The sequence below is a fragment of the Oncorhynchus mykiss genome, chromosome 8 (assembly GCF_013265735.2).
Source record: "Oncorhynchus mykiss isolate Arlee chromosome 8, USDA_OmykA_1.1, whole genome shotgun sequence".
In the NCBI taxonomy this organism is placed as follows: domain Eukaryota; kingdom Metazoa; phylum Chordata; class Actinopteri; order Salmoniformes; family Salmonidae; genus Oncorhynchus; species Oncorhynchus mykiss.
Window position 1 is genome coordinate 86,525,443 of NC_048572.1, and position 17,972 is coordinate 86,543,414.

The 17,972-nt window shown below is 41.9% G+C and overlaps 1 protein-coding gene across 1 annotated transcript in view; it reads left to right on the forward strand.

Moving 5' to 3' along the window:
* The window catches only part of LOC110530844 (collagen alpha-1(XI) chain), a 203,533-nt gene that overhangs the window by 173,169 nt on the left and 12,392 nt on the right, over positions 1-17,972 (forward strand). Inside the window, exons 42-52 of the mRNA XM_036986621.1 lie at positions 1,021-1,074; positions 1,448-1,501; positions 4,747-4,854; positions 7,514-7,567; positions 7,994-8,047; positions 8,997-9,104; positions 11,186-11,293; positions 12,169-12,222; positions 12,445-12,498; positions 13,006-13,059; positions 16,173-16,226. Of these exons, the coding sequence (XP_036842516.1) occupies positions 1,021-1,074; positions 1,448-1,501; positions 4,747-4,854; positions 7,514-7,567; positions 7,994-8,047; positions 8,997-9,104; positions 11,186-11,293; positions 12,169-12,222; positions 12,445-12,498; positions 13,006-13,059; positions 16,173-16,226 (756 nt within the window). The remainder of the gene's footprint in view (positions 1-1,020; positions 1,075-1,447; positions 1,502-4,746; positions 4,855-7,513; positions 7,568-7,993; positions 8,048-8,996; positions 9,105-11,185; positions 11,294-12,168; positions 12,223-12,444; positions 12,499-13,005; positions 13,060-16,172; positions 16,227-17,972) is intronic.

The window sequence follows — 17,972 nt, forward strand, 5'->3', positions numbered from 1 at the left end:
ATTTACAGTTCAGTAATTAACAGTATAGTTCAGTAATTGACAGTACAGTTCAGTAAGTGACAGTATAGTTCAGTAATACATTGTACTGTATACCGTACCATGTGTAGGGGATAAATGCTGTTGTTCTGGGCATCGCATTGGGACGAGGCAGAGCTGATAGTGTGATTGATACACATGCCAAATGTTTTGTGGGTTAGAGTATTACATTAGAGCTATTATGATGTTAATGACTTTCTATGGCATGTTTAATTATGCTGTTGGATAGGTGTGAAAATGTTTCAGAAACGAAGCTGCAGAGTAGACACACACACACACACACACACACACACACACACACACACACACACACACACACACACACACACGCGCGCGCGCGTGCACATTGCCATGAACTAATCCTTTTGTGTTCGTTTGGGGCAAACAAAGTGGCTGTTCTTAGCTAATGCACTGTGTAATGGATTTATATCTAACAAGGGTGTGTGTGTTATCATCACATACACACACACAAACACACACACAAACACGCATACACACACAGACATACACACACGCACATATACTATACACACTCACACACAAACATACACACACAAACAAAAAATATATACACACAAACACACTCACACATACATACACACACTCACAGACACTTCCGCTGACACACACACACACACACACACACACACACACAGCCGTCCTCCATAGCGACAGTGTGACAGTGGGAGTGTCAGTAGAGGGATAGACCGAGACAAGTAATCAAATCATTGCAAACACTAACTCCAAGGTCTTTGACCAATCAAATTAAGATCTCCACTAATAATATTTACCACCCAAACACAGTAAAGGTGACATTTGGAAAATATTGAATAGACAATGAGGCGAAATGGTTTTTTTTAAAGATGGGCTAAAAATGAAATAGACTCAAATAAAATAGGATCAAGGCTCTTTGGGTCCTACTATATAAAAATCAATGTGTTGTCGTCATTATCATAATTGGTGTTGTTGTGTGTTCTGTCCCAGGGAGAGGTTGGTGAGCCTGGCCAGAAAGGAAGCAAAGCAGACAAGGGAGAACAGGTGATTTCTCATCATTTTCTTTTCCTCCTGTAGGAAAGGTTTCTAGAGAAACCTCTTGAGAAACCTGTACTGGTCCACGGACCAGAGGATATGAAACACTGCTCCAGTATACTCCTAAGAAGTCACCTTAAATTCTCCTTGTTGTCTTTGTCCCTGTTAACTCTGTTGTCTCTGTCCCTGTTAACTCTGTTGTCGCTGTCCCTGTTAACTCTGTTGTCTCTGTCCCTGTTAACTCTGTTGTCTTTGTCCCTGTTAACTCTGTTGTCTTTGTCCCTGTTAACTCTGTTGTCTTTGTCCCTGTTAACTCTGTTGCCTTTGTCCCTGTTAACTCTGTTGTCCCCTCTAACTGTCTCTGTCCCGTGGTTGTTTGTAGGGACCTCCTGGTCCAGGAGGTCTTCAAGGTGTCATCGGAGCTCCTGGTCCTGCTGTGAGTATTCAGTCACCTTTAACCTTTCACCTTTCAACTTCAAACTCTCACCTCAGACCCAACTCATCAACCATGAACTGTTACCCCTCAACTCAGCCCCCTCTCGTGTTATTCTAACATAGACAGAGTCGGGTGGCAGACCAGCTTCAATTCATCACAGATATTACTAAAGGATGAATATTCATCACAGATATTACTAAAGGATGAATATTCATCACAGATATTACTAAAGGCAGATATATATTACCGATATTACTAAAGGATGAATATTCATCACAGATATTACTAAAGGCAGATATATATTACCGATGTTACTAAAGGATGAATATTCATTGTATATATCAGTAAAGGATGAATATTCATTGCCTATATTACTAAAGGACAAATATTCATCACAGATATGAATAAAGGATGAATATTCATCACAGATATTAATAAAGAATTAATATTCATATTCATCACATATATTACTAAAGGATGCATATTCATCACAGATATTACTAAAGGCAGAATATATATTACCGATATTACTAAAGGATGAATATTCATTGTATATATTACTAAAGGATGAATATTCATCACAGATATTACTAAAGGATGAATATTCATCACAGATATTACTAAAGGCATATATGTATTACCGATATTACTAAAGGATGAATATTCATTGTATATATTAATAAAGGATGCATATTCATCACAGATATTAATAAAGGATTAATATTCGTCACAGATATTAATAAAGTATGAATATTCATCACATATATTAATAAAGCATGAATATTAATCACAGATGTTACAAAAAGGCAGAATATATATGACAGATGTTACTACAGCTAAGCGGCTGCAGCTGTGACTTCTGTTGGAGTGGGGGTTTCTCTTTTTTAGTACCCAAATACCCGAGACCTAAAATACCTTTGTCCAGTATGAGAGTAGAACACGTCTATAACAAGCCTATAAAAAGCTTATAACATGCCTACAATAAGCCTCCAACAAGCCTACAATAAGCCTCCAACAAGACTACAACAAGACTACATCAAGACTACAACAAGCCTCCAACAAGACTACAACAAGACTACAACAAGACTACAACAAGCCTACAACAAGACTACAACAAGACTACAACAAGACTACATCAAGACTACAACAAGCCTCCAACAAGCCTCCAACAAGACTACAACAAGACTACATCAAGACTACAACAAGCCTCCAACAAGACTACAACAAGACTACAACAAGACTACAACAAGACTACAACAAGCCTCCAACAAGACTACAACAAGACTACAACAAGCCTCCAACAAGACTACAACAAGACTACAACAAGACTACAACAAGACTACAGAAAGCCTCCAACAAGCCTACAGCAAGACTACAACAAGACTACAACAAGCCTCCAACAAGACTACAACAAGACTACATCAAGACTACAACAAGCCTCCAGCAAGACTACAACAAGACTACAACAAGACTACAACAAGACTACAACAAGCCTACAGCAAGACTATAACAAACCTACAACAAGCCTACCACAAGACTACAACAAACCTACAAGAAGCCTACTGCCAGACTACAACAAACCTACAATAAGCCTACAGCAAGACAACAACAAGCCTACAACAAGCCTACCGCAGACTACAACAAGTCTACAGCAAGACAACAACAAGCCTACCGCAAGCCTACAGCCAGACTACAACAAGCCTACTACAAGCCTACAGCATTACTAGAGCAAGACCTCAACAATCCTACAACAAGCCTACAGCCAGACTACAACAAGCCGATAGCATCACTAGATCAAGACCACAACAATCCTACAATAAGCCTACAGCCAGACTACAACAAGCTTACAACAAGCCTACAACAAGCCTACAACAAGCCTGCATCAAGCCTACAACACGCCTACAACAAGCCTACATCAAGACTACAACAAGCCTACAACAAGCCTAGAACAAGCCTACAATTTGACTGGAGTGAAAGGTCAACGATGTTATCATAAAACACGCAAGAGACCTGTAGACAAGATCTGGAAGTGAGCAGTCTGGAGACTACAGAGACTACAGCAGTCTGGAGACTACAGAGACTATGGTAGTCTGGAGACTACATAGACTACAGGAGTCTGGAGACTACAGAGACTACAGCAGTCTGGAGACTACCGAGACTACAGCCGCCTGGAGACTACAGCAGTATGGAGACTACAGAGACTACGGTAGTCTGGAGACTACAGAGACTACAGCAGTCTGGAGACTACAGAGACTACAGCAGTATGGCGACTACGGTATTCGGGAGACTACAGAGACTATGGTATTCAGGAGACTACAGAGACTATGGTAGTCTGGAGACTACAGGAGCCTGGAAACTACAGAGACTACAGCAGTCTGGAGACTACCGAGACTACAGCCGCCTGGAGACTACAGAGACTACAGCAGTCTGGAGACTACAGAGACTACATCAGTCTGGAGACTACAGAGACCACGGCAGTCTGGAGACTACATAGACTACAGCGGTCTGGAGACTACAGAGACTACGGCAGTCTGGAGACTACAGAGAAGAAGAGTTACAGTTAGACTCAGGGAGTCTTACCAAACCCCTTTGGCCAGCTTGTTCTTAAAAAAACAAAACAAACAACCTTGTCTCAAATCCCTACGTGATCCTGCAGTAGCCTTTACACTAGTCTCACAAGCCAGACTCCACAGACTTCCATTTTGTTGTGCTGTTATTTCTGGCCAAGCAGGACTCTCTGCGTCCCAAATGATACCTTATTCCCTTCCCTTTATAGTGCATAGGCTTCTGGTTAAAAGTAGGTCACAACATAGTGTTGGTAAACCTACACTCAACTCAGATCTTCTCAGCTCAGATCAGACCCATCGCATAATTCACTCTGTCCAAGATATTCTATATCTGCATGTTCCAGCCCCCCTAGAACATTTCCCCCTGGTCATTTCTACTGCTGATCTGACATGAGTCAGGCGTTCAACTGAAGACTGTTGGTCAGCACCTCATATGCAGTCTCTCAGCCTCTCTACCTCCGCCCCTCCAGAGCCCCCTCTCACTCAACCCCGTAGTGCTGTGGTGCTCCCATAGATTCAGTCAGCACATTTCAGGTCCTCACTTTCTCTCTCGCTCTCTCTCTCTCTCTCTCTCTGTCTCTCACTCTCTGTCTCTCTCTCTCTCTCTCTTTACCCCCTCTCTCTCAATCACCTCTGTGGTGTCACTGTGACCTCTAATCTTTGACCTTTGACCTCCAGGGTACTGATGGTGAGTCAGGACCCAGGGGTCAGCAGGGTATGTTTGGCCAGAAGGGAGACGAAGGATCCAGAGGATTCCCTGGGCTACCTGGGCCCATTGGACTGCAGGTACGACTACACACACACACACACACACACACACCCACGCACACACACATGCGCGCACGCACACAAGCACATGCACGCACACACACACACAATCGTACACACAATTGCACACACAATCACACACACAGTGTCGGGCGTCGGTGTTGTTGGCTTCAGTTTGTATTTGCATCTGCCAAGACAGCAGCTACTCTTCCTGGGGTTTATTATGGATCCCCATTAGTTCCTGCCAAGGCAGCAGCTACTCTTCCTGGGGTTTATTATGGATCCCCATTAGTTCCTGTCAAGGCAGCAGCTACTCTTCCTGGGGTTTATTGTGGATCCCCAGTAGTTCCTGCCAAGGCTGCAGCTACTCTTCCTGGGGTTTATTATGGATCCCCAGTAGTTCCTGCCAAGGCAATGTGGAGTCTATATACAGGGTGTTACGGTACAGAGTCAATGTGGAGACTATATACAGGGGGTACCGGTACAGAGTCAATGTGGAGGCTATATACAGGGTGTGTGTTACGGTACAGAGTCAATGTGGAGGCTATATACAGGGTGTTACGGTACAGAGTCAATGTGGAGGCTATATACAGGGTGTTACGGTACAGAGTCAATGTGGAGGCTATATACAGGGTGTTACGGTACAGAGTCAATGTGGAGGCTATATACAAGGAGTACCAGTACAGAGTCAATGTGGAGGTTATATACAGGGAGTACCGGTACAGAGTCAATGTGGAGACTATATACAGGGGGTACCAGTACAGAGTCAATGTGGAGTCTATATACAGGGGGTACTGGTACAGAGTCAATGTGGAGGCTATATACAGGGGGTACCGGTAGATAGTCAATGTGGAGTCTATATACAGGGTGTTACGGTACAGAGTCAATGTGGAGGCTATATACAGGGGGTACCAGTACAGAGTCAATGTGGAGGTTATATACAGGGAGTACTGGTACAGAGTTAATGTGGAGGCTATATGCAGGGGGTCCCGGTACAGAGTCAATGTCGAGGCTATATACAGGGGGTACCGGTACAGAGTCAATGTGGAGGCTATATACAGGGGGTACCGGTACAGAGTCAATGTGGAGGCTATATACAGGGGGTACCGGTACAGAGTCAATGTCGAGGCTATATACAGGGGGTACCGGTACAGAGTCAATGTGGAGGCTATATACAGGGGGTACCGGTACAGAGTCAATGTGGAGGCTATATACAGGGTATTACGGTACAGAGTCAATGTGGAGGCTATATACAGGGGGTACCGGTACAGAGTCAATGTCGAGGCTATATACAGGGGGTACCGGTACAGAGTCAATGTGGAGGCTATATACAGGGGGTACCGGTACAGAGTCAATGTGGAGGCTATATACAGGGGGTACCGGTACAGAGTCAATGTGGAGGCTATATACAGGGTGTTACGGTAAAGAGTCAATGAGGAGGCTATATACAGGGAGTACCGGTACAGAGTCAATGTGGAGGCTATATACAGGGGGTACCGGTACAGAGTCAATGTGGAGGCTATATACAGGGGGTACCGGTACAGAGTCAATGTCGAGGCTATATACAGGGGGTACCGGTACAGAGTCAATGTGGAGGCTATATACAGGGGGTACCGGTACAGAGTCAATGTGGAGGCTATATACAGGGTATTACGGTACAGAGTCAATGTGGAGTCTATATACAGGGGGTTACGGTACAGAATCAATGTGGAGTCTATATACAGGGGGTACCGGTACAGAGTCAATGTGGAGGATATATACAGGGGGTACCGGTACAGAGTCAATGTGGAGGATATATACAGGGGGTACCGGTACAGAGTCAATGTGGAGGCTATATACAGAGGGTACCGGTACAGAGTCAATGTGGAGGCTATATACAGGGGGTACTGGTACAGAGTCAATGTGGAGGCTATATACAGGGTGTTACGGTACAGAGTCAATGTGGAGTCTATATACAGGAGTACCGGTACAGAGTCAATGTGGAGTCTATATACAGGAGTACCGGTACAGAGTCAATAATGATGTGTTTATATTACAAGGGTTTTGGGCTGTATTAATGCATTCTACACACACACACACACACACACACACACACACACACACACCACAGTGTGTCTGGAACTCCTTATCATCAGCCTGCGTTTTCTAATGAAGTTTAAGTTAATGTAGGTCATGTGTCCTGACATATATATATATATTTTGTCAGGACACATGACCTACATTAACTTAACAGTCATTAGAAAACACATGCTGATGATAAGGAGTTCCAGACACACTGTGTCTCATATATATATATATAATGAGTAAACAAAGTTATTCTATATTGTTAGGAAAGTTAGATAGTGAATCGGAAGTAGTGTAATGAAATATCATATCATATTTTCATATCAATGACTGCGTTTACACGGTCAGCCCAATTCTGATCTTTTGCCTAATTGTTGGCAAAAGAGCTGATCTGATTGGTCAAAAGACCAATCTGTGGAAAAAGAATCAGAATTTGGCTGTGTGTTTAAATGAGCTGTTTTTTGTTTTGTTTTGTTGTTGTTGTTGCAAGAACTGCCTCATCTATTTCAATCAGTATGATCATCGCAGACTATGATACCATATTCAATGTAAAAAATAATAACAATAATGTCTTTGTGGAGGAGTATTAAAGTGAGTGCCTCTCCTTTCTCAGGGCCTGCCTGGTACATCAGGAGAGAAGGGAGAGAACGGGGACGTCGGCCCAATGGTACGTCAGCCATTTTGGAATCACACCACAGTGCAGATGTACAAGAAGATACAAAAACTACATTGTTGGATCCAGCCTGTGTTGGTGTCACTCATAACTCCATTGTGTTGTCAGGGATCTTATTGTTGACTGTTTGTTGTTTGTTGTTTATGTTGACGGGGTGTTATTGTTTATGCTGACAGGGTTTTGTTGTTTATGTTGACAGGGTGTTGTTTATGTTGACGGGGTGTTTTTGTTTATGTTGACAGGGTGTTGTTTATGTTGACGGGGTGTTATTGTTTATGCTGACAGGGTTTTGTTGTTTATGTTGACAGGGTGTTGTTGTTTATGTTGACAGGGTGTTGTTGTTTATGTTGACAGGGTGTTGTTTATGTTGACGGGGTGTTTTTGTTTATGTTGACGGGGTGTTTTTGTTTATGTTGACAGGGTCCGCCTGGTCCTCCAGGTCCCAGAGGTCCCCAGGGTTCTAGCGGAGCTGACGTAAGTGTCTTCACCATCTCTGGTTTGAGTATATTATTATCAAATATTATATTTGCTTGCTCCATACCTTACTGTATATTATGATGACAGACATTTTGATTTATTGTTTGATTGGTTAGTTGGTTGATTGATTGATTGATTGGATGGTTGGTTGGTTGGTTGATTGATTGGTTGGTTGGTTGGTTGATTGATTGGATGGTTGGTTGATTGATTGATTGGATGGTTAGTTGATTGGTTGGTTGATTGGTTGATTGGATGGTTAGTTGATTGGTTGGTTGGATGGTTGGTTGATTGATTGGATGGTTGGTTGATTGATTGATTGATTGGATGGTTGGTTGATTGATTGATTGGATGGTTAGTTGATTGGTTGATTGGATGGTTGATTGATTGATTGGATGGATGGTTGGTTGATTGGTTGGTTGATTGATTAGTTGGTTGATTGATTGGATGGTTAGTTCATTGGTTGGTTGATTGATTGGAGGGTTAGTTGATTGGTTGGTTGGATGATTGGTTGATTGATTGATTGGATGGTTAGTTGATTGATTGATTGGATGGTTAGTTGATTGATTGGATGGTTATTTGATTGATTGATTTATTGATTGGATGGTTGGTTGATTGATTGGTTGATTGATTGATTGGATGGTTCGTTGATTGATTGATTGGTTGATTGGTTAGTTGGTTGGTTGGTTGATTGATTGGATGGTTAGTTGATTGATTGATTGGTTAGTTTGTTGTTGTATTGATCATTTGATTGGTTAGTTGGTTGATTGATTGGTTAGTTGATTGATTGGATGGATGGTTAGATGATTGGTTGGTTGATTGATTGGATGGTTAGTTGATTGATTGATTGGTTGATTGATTGATTGGTTGATTGATTGGTTGATTGTCTTGTTAGTTGATTGATTGATTGATTGATTGATTGATTGGTTGATTTGTATCCCATCCACAGGGTGCCCAAGGCCCTCCTGGTGGAGTGGGTTCTATGGGAGGTAATGGAGAAAAGGGAGAGAGCGGTGAAGCCGGCAACCCGGGACCATCTGGAGAGCCCGGTGGTGGAGTAAGTATCCCGTTTGATTCAAATGCAGAACATCTACATCTTTTAATCCAAGAAATAACAATAAGAACAGGTAAAACCGGCAACAATAAAAAAAAAAAAACTAATTTTCTTATTCTATAGTATTTTCATTGATCTATAGCAGTGTGTGATTAGGGTTACAAACCATGGGCACCCATATTCCTTATTCGCAGCTATAATTGAGCATGGTTTATTATAAGTGATAGTAACAGTGGGGAATCGATCCTCTTGCTGCGTGCCCCGCTGATGACTCACAGCGTAGCTTAACGACAAGGGGGGGGGGGGGGGGGGGGGGGGGGCGTTCTCTTAACACATCGTCATTATCACAGTCATGGTTTAGACAGTCCTCAGCTCTGAACTATTCAACAGTGGGACGTTAGGTTCCTTTTAGGAGAGAAGTGGATGGTGGAATATTATCACCTGATCCCAGACCTGTTTGTGCTGTTTTGCCAACTCCTATTGTCAGTGTCAAGAGAGTATAAACAGATCTGGGACCAGGCTATGTACAGCGTAACCTTTTACCTGTTTTGGTAAAGCTACGTAGTGCTACTTAGCTGAAGTCCCTTACTGTAGCTTGTGTGACTGTGGTCAATTCTTCTCCCTCACTGTACCAGGGTTTTGCCTGCATATAGGATATTCTTGGGTGGGCTGCCGGAATGTTAACTCTTCTATCGATCATATTTTACAATTGATCATTGATTAAATCTTTCTTTATCAGAAAGACAGGGAGATTAGGATCAATATCATAGATCACAGCAAAATCCCACTGAGGCAAAAAACAACTGGTTGAAACAACTCTGTTTCCGCGTCCTTTCAACAAAATAATTCAATGCAATGACGTTTTATGGACGTGGAAAACGGATTAAATTAGCAAAAACATATGGGAATTTACAATGTTTTTCCCAGCATCCTTTTAGCCTAAATCATGTTGAAATGTTTTGCTGCTTTCACATTGACAACCCGACCAAATGTAAATCAAAACTAGATGTTGAACTGACGTCTGTTCCCAGCGGAATATCCACTAGGAACACGTTCAATTCATATCAGAGCATTGATCACTGATCGCTGGCTATCCTGTGGTGTTTTCGGGCTGTCGTCCTGTCAGATTTAGTCATAACAAAACACTGCACTACACTACACTATACTACAGTACACCACAGTACAGTACACTATACTACACTATACTACAGTACACCACATTACAGTACACTACAGTACATTACACTACACGACAGTACATTACACTACACTACAGTACATTACACTATACTACATTACACTATACTATACTACACCACACGACACTATACTACAGTACACTACACTACACGACAGTACATTACACTACACGACAGTACATTAGTCACTACAGTGCACTGGTCACGACACTACACTACAGACAGGGACAGACAGGGAACAGACAGGGAACAGACAGGGACAGGTTGGCAGGGAACAGACAGGGACAGACAGGAACAGACAGAGACAGATAGTGACAGGTTGGCAGGGAACAGACAGGGACAGGTTGGCAGGGAACAGACAGGGACAGATAGTGTCAGATAGGGACAGACAGGGACAGACAGGGACAGGTTGGCAGGGAACAGACCGGGACAGACAGGGACAGGTTGGCAGGGAACAGACAGGGACAGATAGTGATAATGACAGATAGTGTTTTTCCTAGCCACCGTGTTTCAACACCTGCATTACTTTGCTGTTTGGGGTTTTAGGCTGGGTTTCTGTACAGCACTTTGAGATATCAGCTGATGTAAGAAGGGCTATATAAATACATTTGATTTGATAGGGACAGATAGTGACAGGTAGCTAGGAAACAGACAGGGACAGATAGTGACAAGGAGGGAGAGGACATGAACAGATCGAGCCTCAACGGCCCTGTGATCAGTTGGAGAGGTGGCGCTTTGGCATGGACTGAAAAGCTGGTCTACTACAAGCAGATCGACATGCTGTAATTGATCACATCTCTTTCCAGGGCCCCAGAGGAGAGACAGGGGAGAAGGGAGAGATAGTTCCTATATCAATGTGATAACCATGCTGATATCTCTTTCCAGGGCCCCAGAGGAGAGACAGGGGAGAAGGGAGAGTCAGGACCACCTGGAGCTGCTGGACCTGCAGGGGCCCGCGGACCCGGAGGAGACGACGGCCCCAAAGGCAACCCTGTGAGTCACGTCACATATAACCAAACTTTATTCATTCCACTCTTAGAAAAAAAGGTGCTTTCTAGAACCTAAAAGAGTAGTTTGGCTGTTCCCATAGGAGTACCCTTTGAAAAACCCTTTTTGTTTCCAGGTAGAACCCTTTAGCTTCCAGGTAGAACCCTTTAGCTTCCAGGTAGAACCCTTTAGCTTCCAGGTAGAACCCTTTAGTTTCCAGGTAGAACCCTTTAGCTTCCAAGTATAACCCTTCAGCTTCCAGGTAGAACCCTTTAGCTTCCAGGTAGAACCCTTTAGCTTCCAGGTAGAACCCTTTAGCTTCCAGGTAGAACCCTTTAGCTTCCAGGTAGAACCCTTCAGCTTCCAGGTAGAACCCTTTAGCTTCCAGGTAGAACCCTTTAGCTTCCAGGTAGAAGCATTTTGGGCTCCAGGTAGAACCATTTTGGGCTCCATGTAGAACCCTTTCCAATGAGGGTTCTCCCTACCCATGGTTGTGAAGCTAACTAGTGCTGTTGTTTTAGTGTAATTTGTTGTATGATTCCAGCTAAACCAGATATTGTATTCTCTCTCTCTTTCTCTCTCTCTGTCTGTCTGTCTGTCTGTCTGTCTGTCTGTCTGTCTGTCTGTCTGTCTGTCTGTCTGTCTGTCTGTCTCTCTCTCTCTCTCTCTCTCTCTCTCTCTCTCTCTGTCTGTCTGTCTGTCTGTCTGTCTGTCTGTCTGTCTGTCTGTCTGTCTGTCTGTCTGTCTGTCTGTCTGTCTGTCTGTCTGTCTGTCTGTCTGTCTGTCTGTCTGTCTGTCTGTCTGTCTGTTTCTCTCTCTCTCTCTCTCTCTCTCTCTCTCTCTCTCTCTCTCTCTGTCTGTGTGTTTGTTTCTGTCTGTAGGGTCCCGTAGGCTTCCCTGGAGACCCTGGTCCCCCTGGAGAGCCTGGAGTTGGTGTAAGTACTACGCAGATATATAAACGGAACGGCCTGAAGCATCACAGGAGGGAAGCTAGGCAGAGACCTCTTAGGCAGTATAAGTTGAAATCATTGAAGTGTAACATTAGATTATGCTAGTAGCTTGTACTGTACTGTGTCAGGTAGTACTGTAGCTAGTACTGTTATATCAGGTTAGAAAGTAACAGTACCCTGACTTGTCTTTCTGTTGTATCTCTTCAGGGATTGGATGGCTTGGCTGGAGACAAGGGAGATGACGGCGAGGCCGGTCAGCCTGTAGGTTCACTGTTGTTGATGATGATGTTGATGTTGCTGCTGTTGTTGTTGATGATGTTGTTGTTGATGATATTGCTGTTGTTGATGTTGTTGGTGTTGCTGTTGTTGTTGTTGTTGTTGATGTTGGTGTTGGTGTTTGTGTTTGTGTTGGTGTTGGTTATGGTTGTTGGTGTTGCTGTTGTTGTTGATTATGTTGTTGTTGTTGTTGTTGTTGTTGATGGTGTTGGTGTTGTGGATGTTGGTGTTGCTGTTGTTGTTGATTATGTTGTTGTTGTTTGTGTTGGTGTTGGTTATGGTTGTTGGTGTTGCTGTTGCTGTTGTTGTTGATTATGTTGTTGTTGTTGTTGTTGATGGTGTTGGTGTTGGTGTTGTGGATGTTGGTGTTGCTGTTGTTGTTGATTATGTTGTTGTTGTTGTTGATTATGTTGTTGTTGTTGTTGTTGTTGTTGTTGTTGATGTCGGCGGCAGTGTCGTCATTGTTATTCTAACTGGTCTTTTGTGTTACAGGGTCCATCTGGTCCTTCTGGAGAAGCCGGGCCTCCAGGACCCCCCGGCAAGAGGGTGAGTGTTCCGACTTGGGTCTCCTGCACACCACAAACCTGCGTTAGCCCTCTGAGCTGAACGCCTAAGCATTCATTCACAGAGCTAACACAAGGTCACCGGTTTCAGGCAAGGTTACTCGTCACCATCCGAAATGAATAGCTGTTGCCGAATTGAAATTTTTAGATACAATGCATTACAATACAGATGTGGTTTCCACTTGTTGAACGAACAAGTCTCTGGACAAGCCAGCGTTCAGAGATGGTTGAAGAATAGATTTGTTTTTAGAATAGACTATTGACCTGTTTTAGTTTGACTGACAGTGACGTGAAAAGGAATAAACACTAAAGTATCAAGATGTCATTTCTGCTTCTGGCATCTGCTACTGCTCGCTGTCCACATGAGATTAGGGATGCATCGCAAAGGGCACACTATTCCCTATATAGTGCACTACTTCTGACCAGAGCCCTATGGCACCCTATATTCCCTATTTTAGTGCACTACTTCTGACCAGAACCCTATGGAACCCTATTCCCTATATAGTGCACTACTTCTGACCAGAGCTCTATGACACCCTATTCCCTATTTAGTGCACTACTTTAGACCAGAGCCCTGTGGCACCCTATTCCCTATATAGTGCACTACTTCTGACCAGAGCCCTATGACACCCTATTCCCTACGTAGTGCACTACGTAGTTTACATACACTTAGGTTGGAGTCATTAAAACTGGTGTATCAACCACTCCACAAATATATTGTCGGTTAGGACATCTACTTTGTGCACTACACAAGTCATTTTTCCAACAATTGTTTACAGACAGATTATTTCACTTATAATTCACTGTATCACAATTCCAGTGGGTCAGAAGTTTACATACACTAAGTTGACTGTGCCTTTAAACAGCTTGGAAAATTCCAGAAAATGATGTCATGGCTTTAGAAGCTTCTGATAGGCTAATTGACATCATTTGAGTCAATTGGAGGCGTCCCTGTGGATGTATTTCAAGACCTACCTTCAAACTCAGTGCCTCTTTGCTTGACATGGGAAAATCAAAAGAAATCAGCCAAGACCTCAGAAAACAAATTGTAGACCTTCACAAGTCAGGTTCATCCTTGGGAGCAATTTCCAAATGCCTGAAGGTACCACGTTCATCTGTACTAACAATAGTACACAAGTATAAACACCATGGGACCACGCAGCCGTCATACCGCTCAGGAAGGAGACGTGTTCTGTCTCCTAGAGATGAATGTACTTTGGTGCGAAAAGTGAAAATCAATCCCAGAACAACAGCAAAGGACCTTGTGAAGATGCTGGATGAAACAGGCACAAAAGTTTCTATATCCACAGTAAAACGAGTCCCACATCAACATAACCTGAAAGGCCGCTCAGCAAGGAAGAAGCCACTGCGAACCTGACTCAGTTACACCAGCTCTGTCAGGAGGAATGGGCCAAAATTCTCCCAATTTATTGTGGGAATCTTGTGGAAGGCTACCCGAAAAGTTTGACCCAAGTTAAACAATTTGAAGGCAATGCTACCAAATACTAATTGAGTGTATGTAAACTTCTGACCCACTGGGAATGTGATGAAAGAAATGAAAGCTGAAGTAAATCATTCTCTATACTATTATTCTGACATTTCACATTCTTAAAATAAAGTGGTGATCATAACTGACCTAAGACAGGGAATTTTTACTAGGATTAAATGTCAGGAATTGTGAAAAACTGAGTTTACATACATCCTAGCCAAATACATTTAAACTTCAGACTTCAACTCTACATGCTTTAAAGAGCTGATCCATCATCAGCCATAGCTTTAGCCATAGCTTTAGCCATAGCATTAGCCAGAGCTTTAGCCATAGCTTTAGCCAGAGCCTTAGCCATAGCATTAGCCAGAGCTTTAGCCATAGCATTAGCCAGAGCTTTAGCCATAGCTTTAGCCAGAGCTTTAGCCATAGCATTAGCCATAGCGTTAGCCATAGCGTTAGCCATAGCTTTAGCCATAGCATTAGCCAGAGCTTTAGCCATAGCGTTAGCCAGAGCTTTAGCCATAGCATTAGCCAGAGCTTTAGCCATAGCATTAGCTATAGCATTAGCCAGAGCATTAGCCATAGCGTACCCCACTTTAGCCATAGCTTTAAAGGCCCCCAAATGTGTTCATTCTGTTTATTCTCAGACCATTCTAGGAATTTCACCAGTTAATGTCCAATGGGAAGTTATGTGCTTGATTAGCCATTTATATGTTGAAGTAAGGGATTTCGAGGGATCTTCTGTGTAGATTTATATAAATTTAGATATAGGTCTGCAGGTCATTGAAGCACACTGAAGCTCAACTGAGTTATAATAACACACACATTGATGCCCATAACCCACATCAGGGTTTAGATAGTCTCCTTCATCAGTTTATGGTTACTGATGCTCAACCAAAATCAAATCAAATCAAATTTTATTTGTCACATACACACGGTTAGCAGATGTTAATGCGAGTGTAGCGAAATGCTTGTGCTTCTAGTTCCGACAATGCAGTAATAACCAACGAGTAATCTAACTAACAATTCCAAAACTACTGTCTTATACACACAAGTGTAAGGGGATAAAGAATATGTACATAAGGATATATGAATGAGTGATGGTACAGAGCAGCATAGGCAAGATACAGTAGATGATATCGAGTACAGTATATACATGAGATGAGTATGTAAACAAAGTGGCATAGTTAAAGTGGCTAGTGATACATGTATTACATAAGGATACAGTCGATGATATAGAGTACAGTATATACGTATGCATATGAGATGAATAATGTAGGGTAAGTAACATTATATAAGGTAGCATTGTTTAAAGTGGCTAGTGATATATTTACATCAACCTGCTTCTAAGGCAGTTATTCAGATCCTTTAGCTTTACTACCAGTAGACTGCAGGCCAATTTACTGTAGCTTTGTCCCTATCTGACCGACTGTACGCTGGCTCCGCTTCTAGTCAAGGTTATTGACCTTATTGACCAGTTATCATGAACAGTTATTAAGTCTATTCAAAAGGTATACTAAACCATTTAGACTGTTTTAGCCATCTATCATTGAAATACGTTGTAAACTGTATACCAAGCTGATGAGTGGGGCCTTTTTCCTCCCCAGGGACCCATTGGACCAGCCGGTACTGAGGGAAGACAAGGAGAGAAGGGATCTAAGGTAAGACACAAATGCACACACACACACACACACACGCACACACACACACACACACACACACACACACACACACACACACACACACACACACACACACACACACACACACACACACACACACACACACACACACACACACACACATTTCCATTCAAACAGAAGTGTAGGATTAGAGTTGATGTGATGGAGACAGGCGAAAGCCTCTCAGAACTTCCTGGTCTGTTAAAAGCTGGCTTCTAATTGGTTGTCACAATGGTTTAATCCTCCAACCCCTTCATCCGATCTGATGGTAAATCCATGGATCTCCAATCCTCTGTGTCTGTTCTCATGGCTGAAGGCATCTGGTGACTGAGTTTAGGCTCTGTGTGATTGTTGTAATTCCCAAATGCTTTTGAAAGGTGTTCTCTTTTGAGGGTGAATAGGACCCAATGCTGTTTTTTTTCACCTTTATTTAACCAGGTAGGCTAGTTGAGAACAAGAGAGACAACAATACGTCACACAAAGCAGCCACAACTGTCAGTAAGAGTGTCCATGATTGAGTCTTTGAATGAAGAGATGTACAGTTTGACTGTTTTTTGCAGCTCATTCCAGTCACTAGCTGCAACAAACTGAAAGTCAACTGTACTCAACTATATTTAACTATATTCAACTGTAGTCAACTGTAAACAAATGTAGTCAACTGTAAACAACTGTAGTCAACTATAGTCAACTATATTTAACTGTAAACAACTGTAGTCAACTATATTTAACTGTAAACAACTGTAGTCAACTATATTTAACTGTAATCAACTGTAATCAACTGTAGTCAATTGTATTCAACTGTAGTCAACTGTAAACAAATGTAGTCAACTGTAAACAACTGTAGTCAACTATAGTCAACTATATTTAACTGTAAACAACTGTAGTCAACTATATTTAACTGTAATCAACTGTAGTCAACTGTAGTCAACTATATTTAACTGTAAACAACTGTAGTCAACTATATTTAACTGTAAACAACTGTAGTCAACTATATTTAACTGTAATCAACTGTAATCAACTGTAGTCAATTGTATTCAACTGTAGTCAACTGTAAACAAATGTAGTCAACTGTAAACAACTGTAGTCAACTATAGTCAACTATATTTAACTGTAAACAACTGTAGTCAACTATATTTAACTGTAATCAACTGTAGTCAACTATATTTAACTGTAATCAACTGTAGTCAACTATATTTAATTGTAATCAATTGTAGTCAACTGTAAACAAATGTAGTCAACTGTAAACAACTGTAGTCAACTATAGTCAACTATATTTAACTGTAAACAACTGTAGTCAACTATATTTAACTGTAATCAACTGTAGTCAACTGTAGTCAACTATATTTAACTGTAAACAACTGTAGTCAACTATATTTAATTGTATTCAACTGTAGTCAACTGTAAACAAATGTAGTCAACTGTAAACAACTGTAGTCAACTATAGTCAACTATATTTAACTGTAAACAACTGTAGTCAACTATATTTAACTGTAATCAACTGTAGTCAACTATATTTAACTGTAATCAATTGTAGTCAACTGTAAACAACTGTAGTCAACTATATTTAACTGTAAACAACTGTAGTCAACTATATTTAACTGTACTCAACTGTACTCAACTGTATTTAACTGTATTTAACTGTAAACAACTGTAGTCAATTGTATTTAACTGTATTTAACTATATTCAACTGTATTCAACAGTTGACTAAGTCTAATTTATAGAAA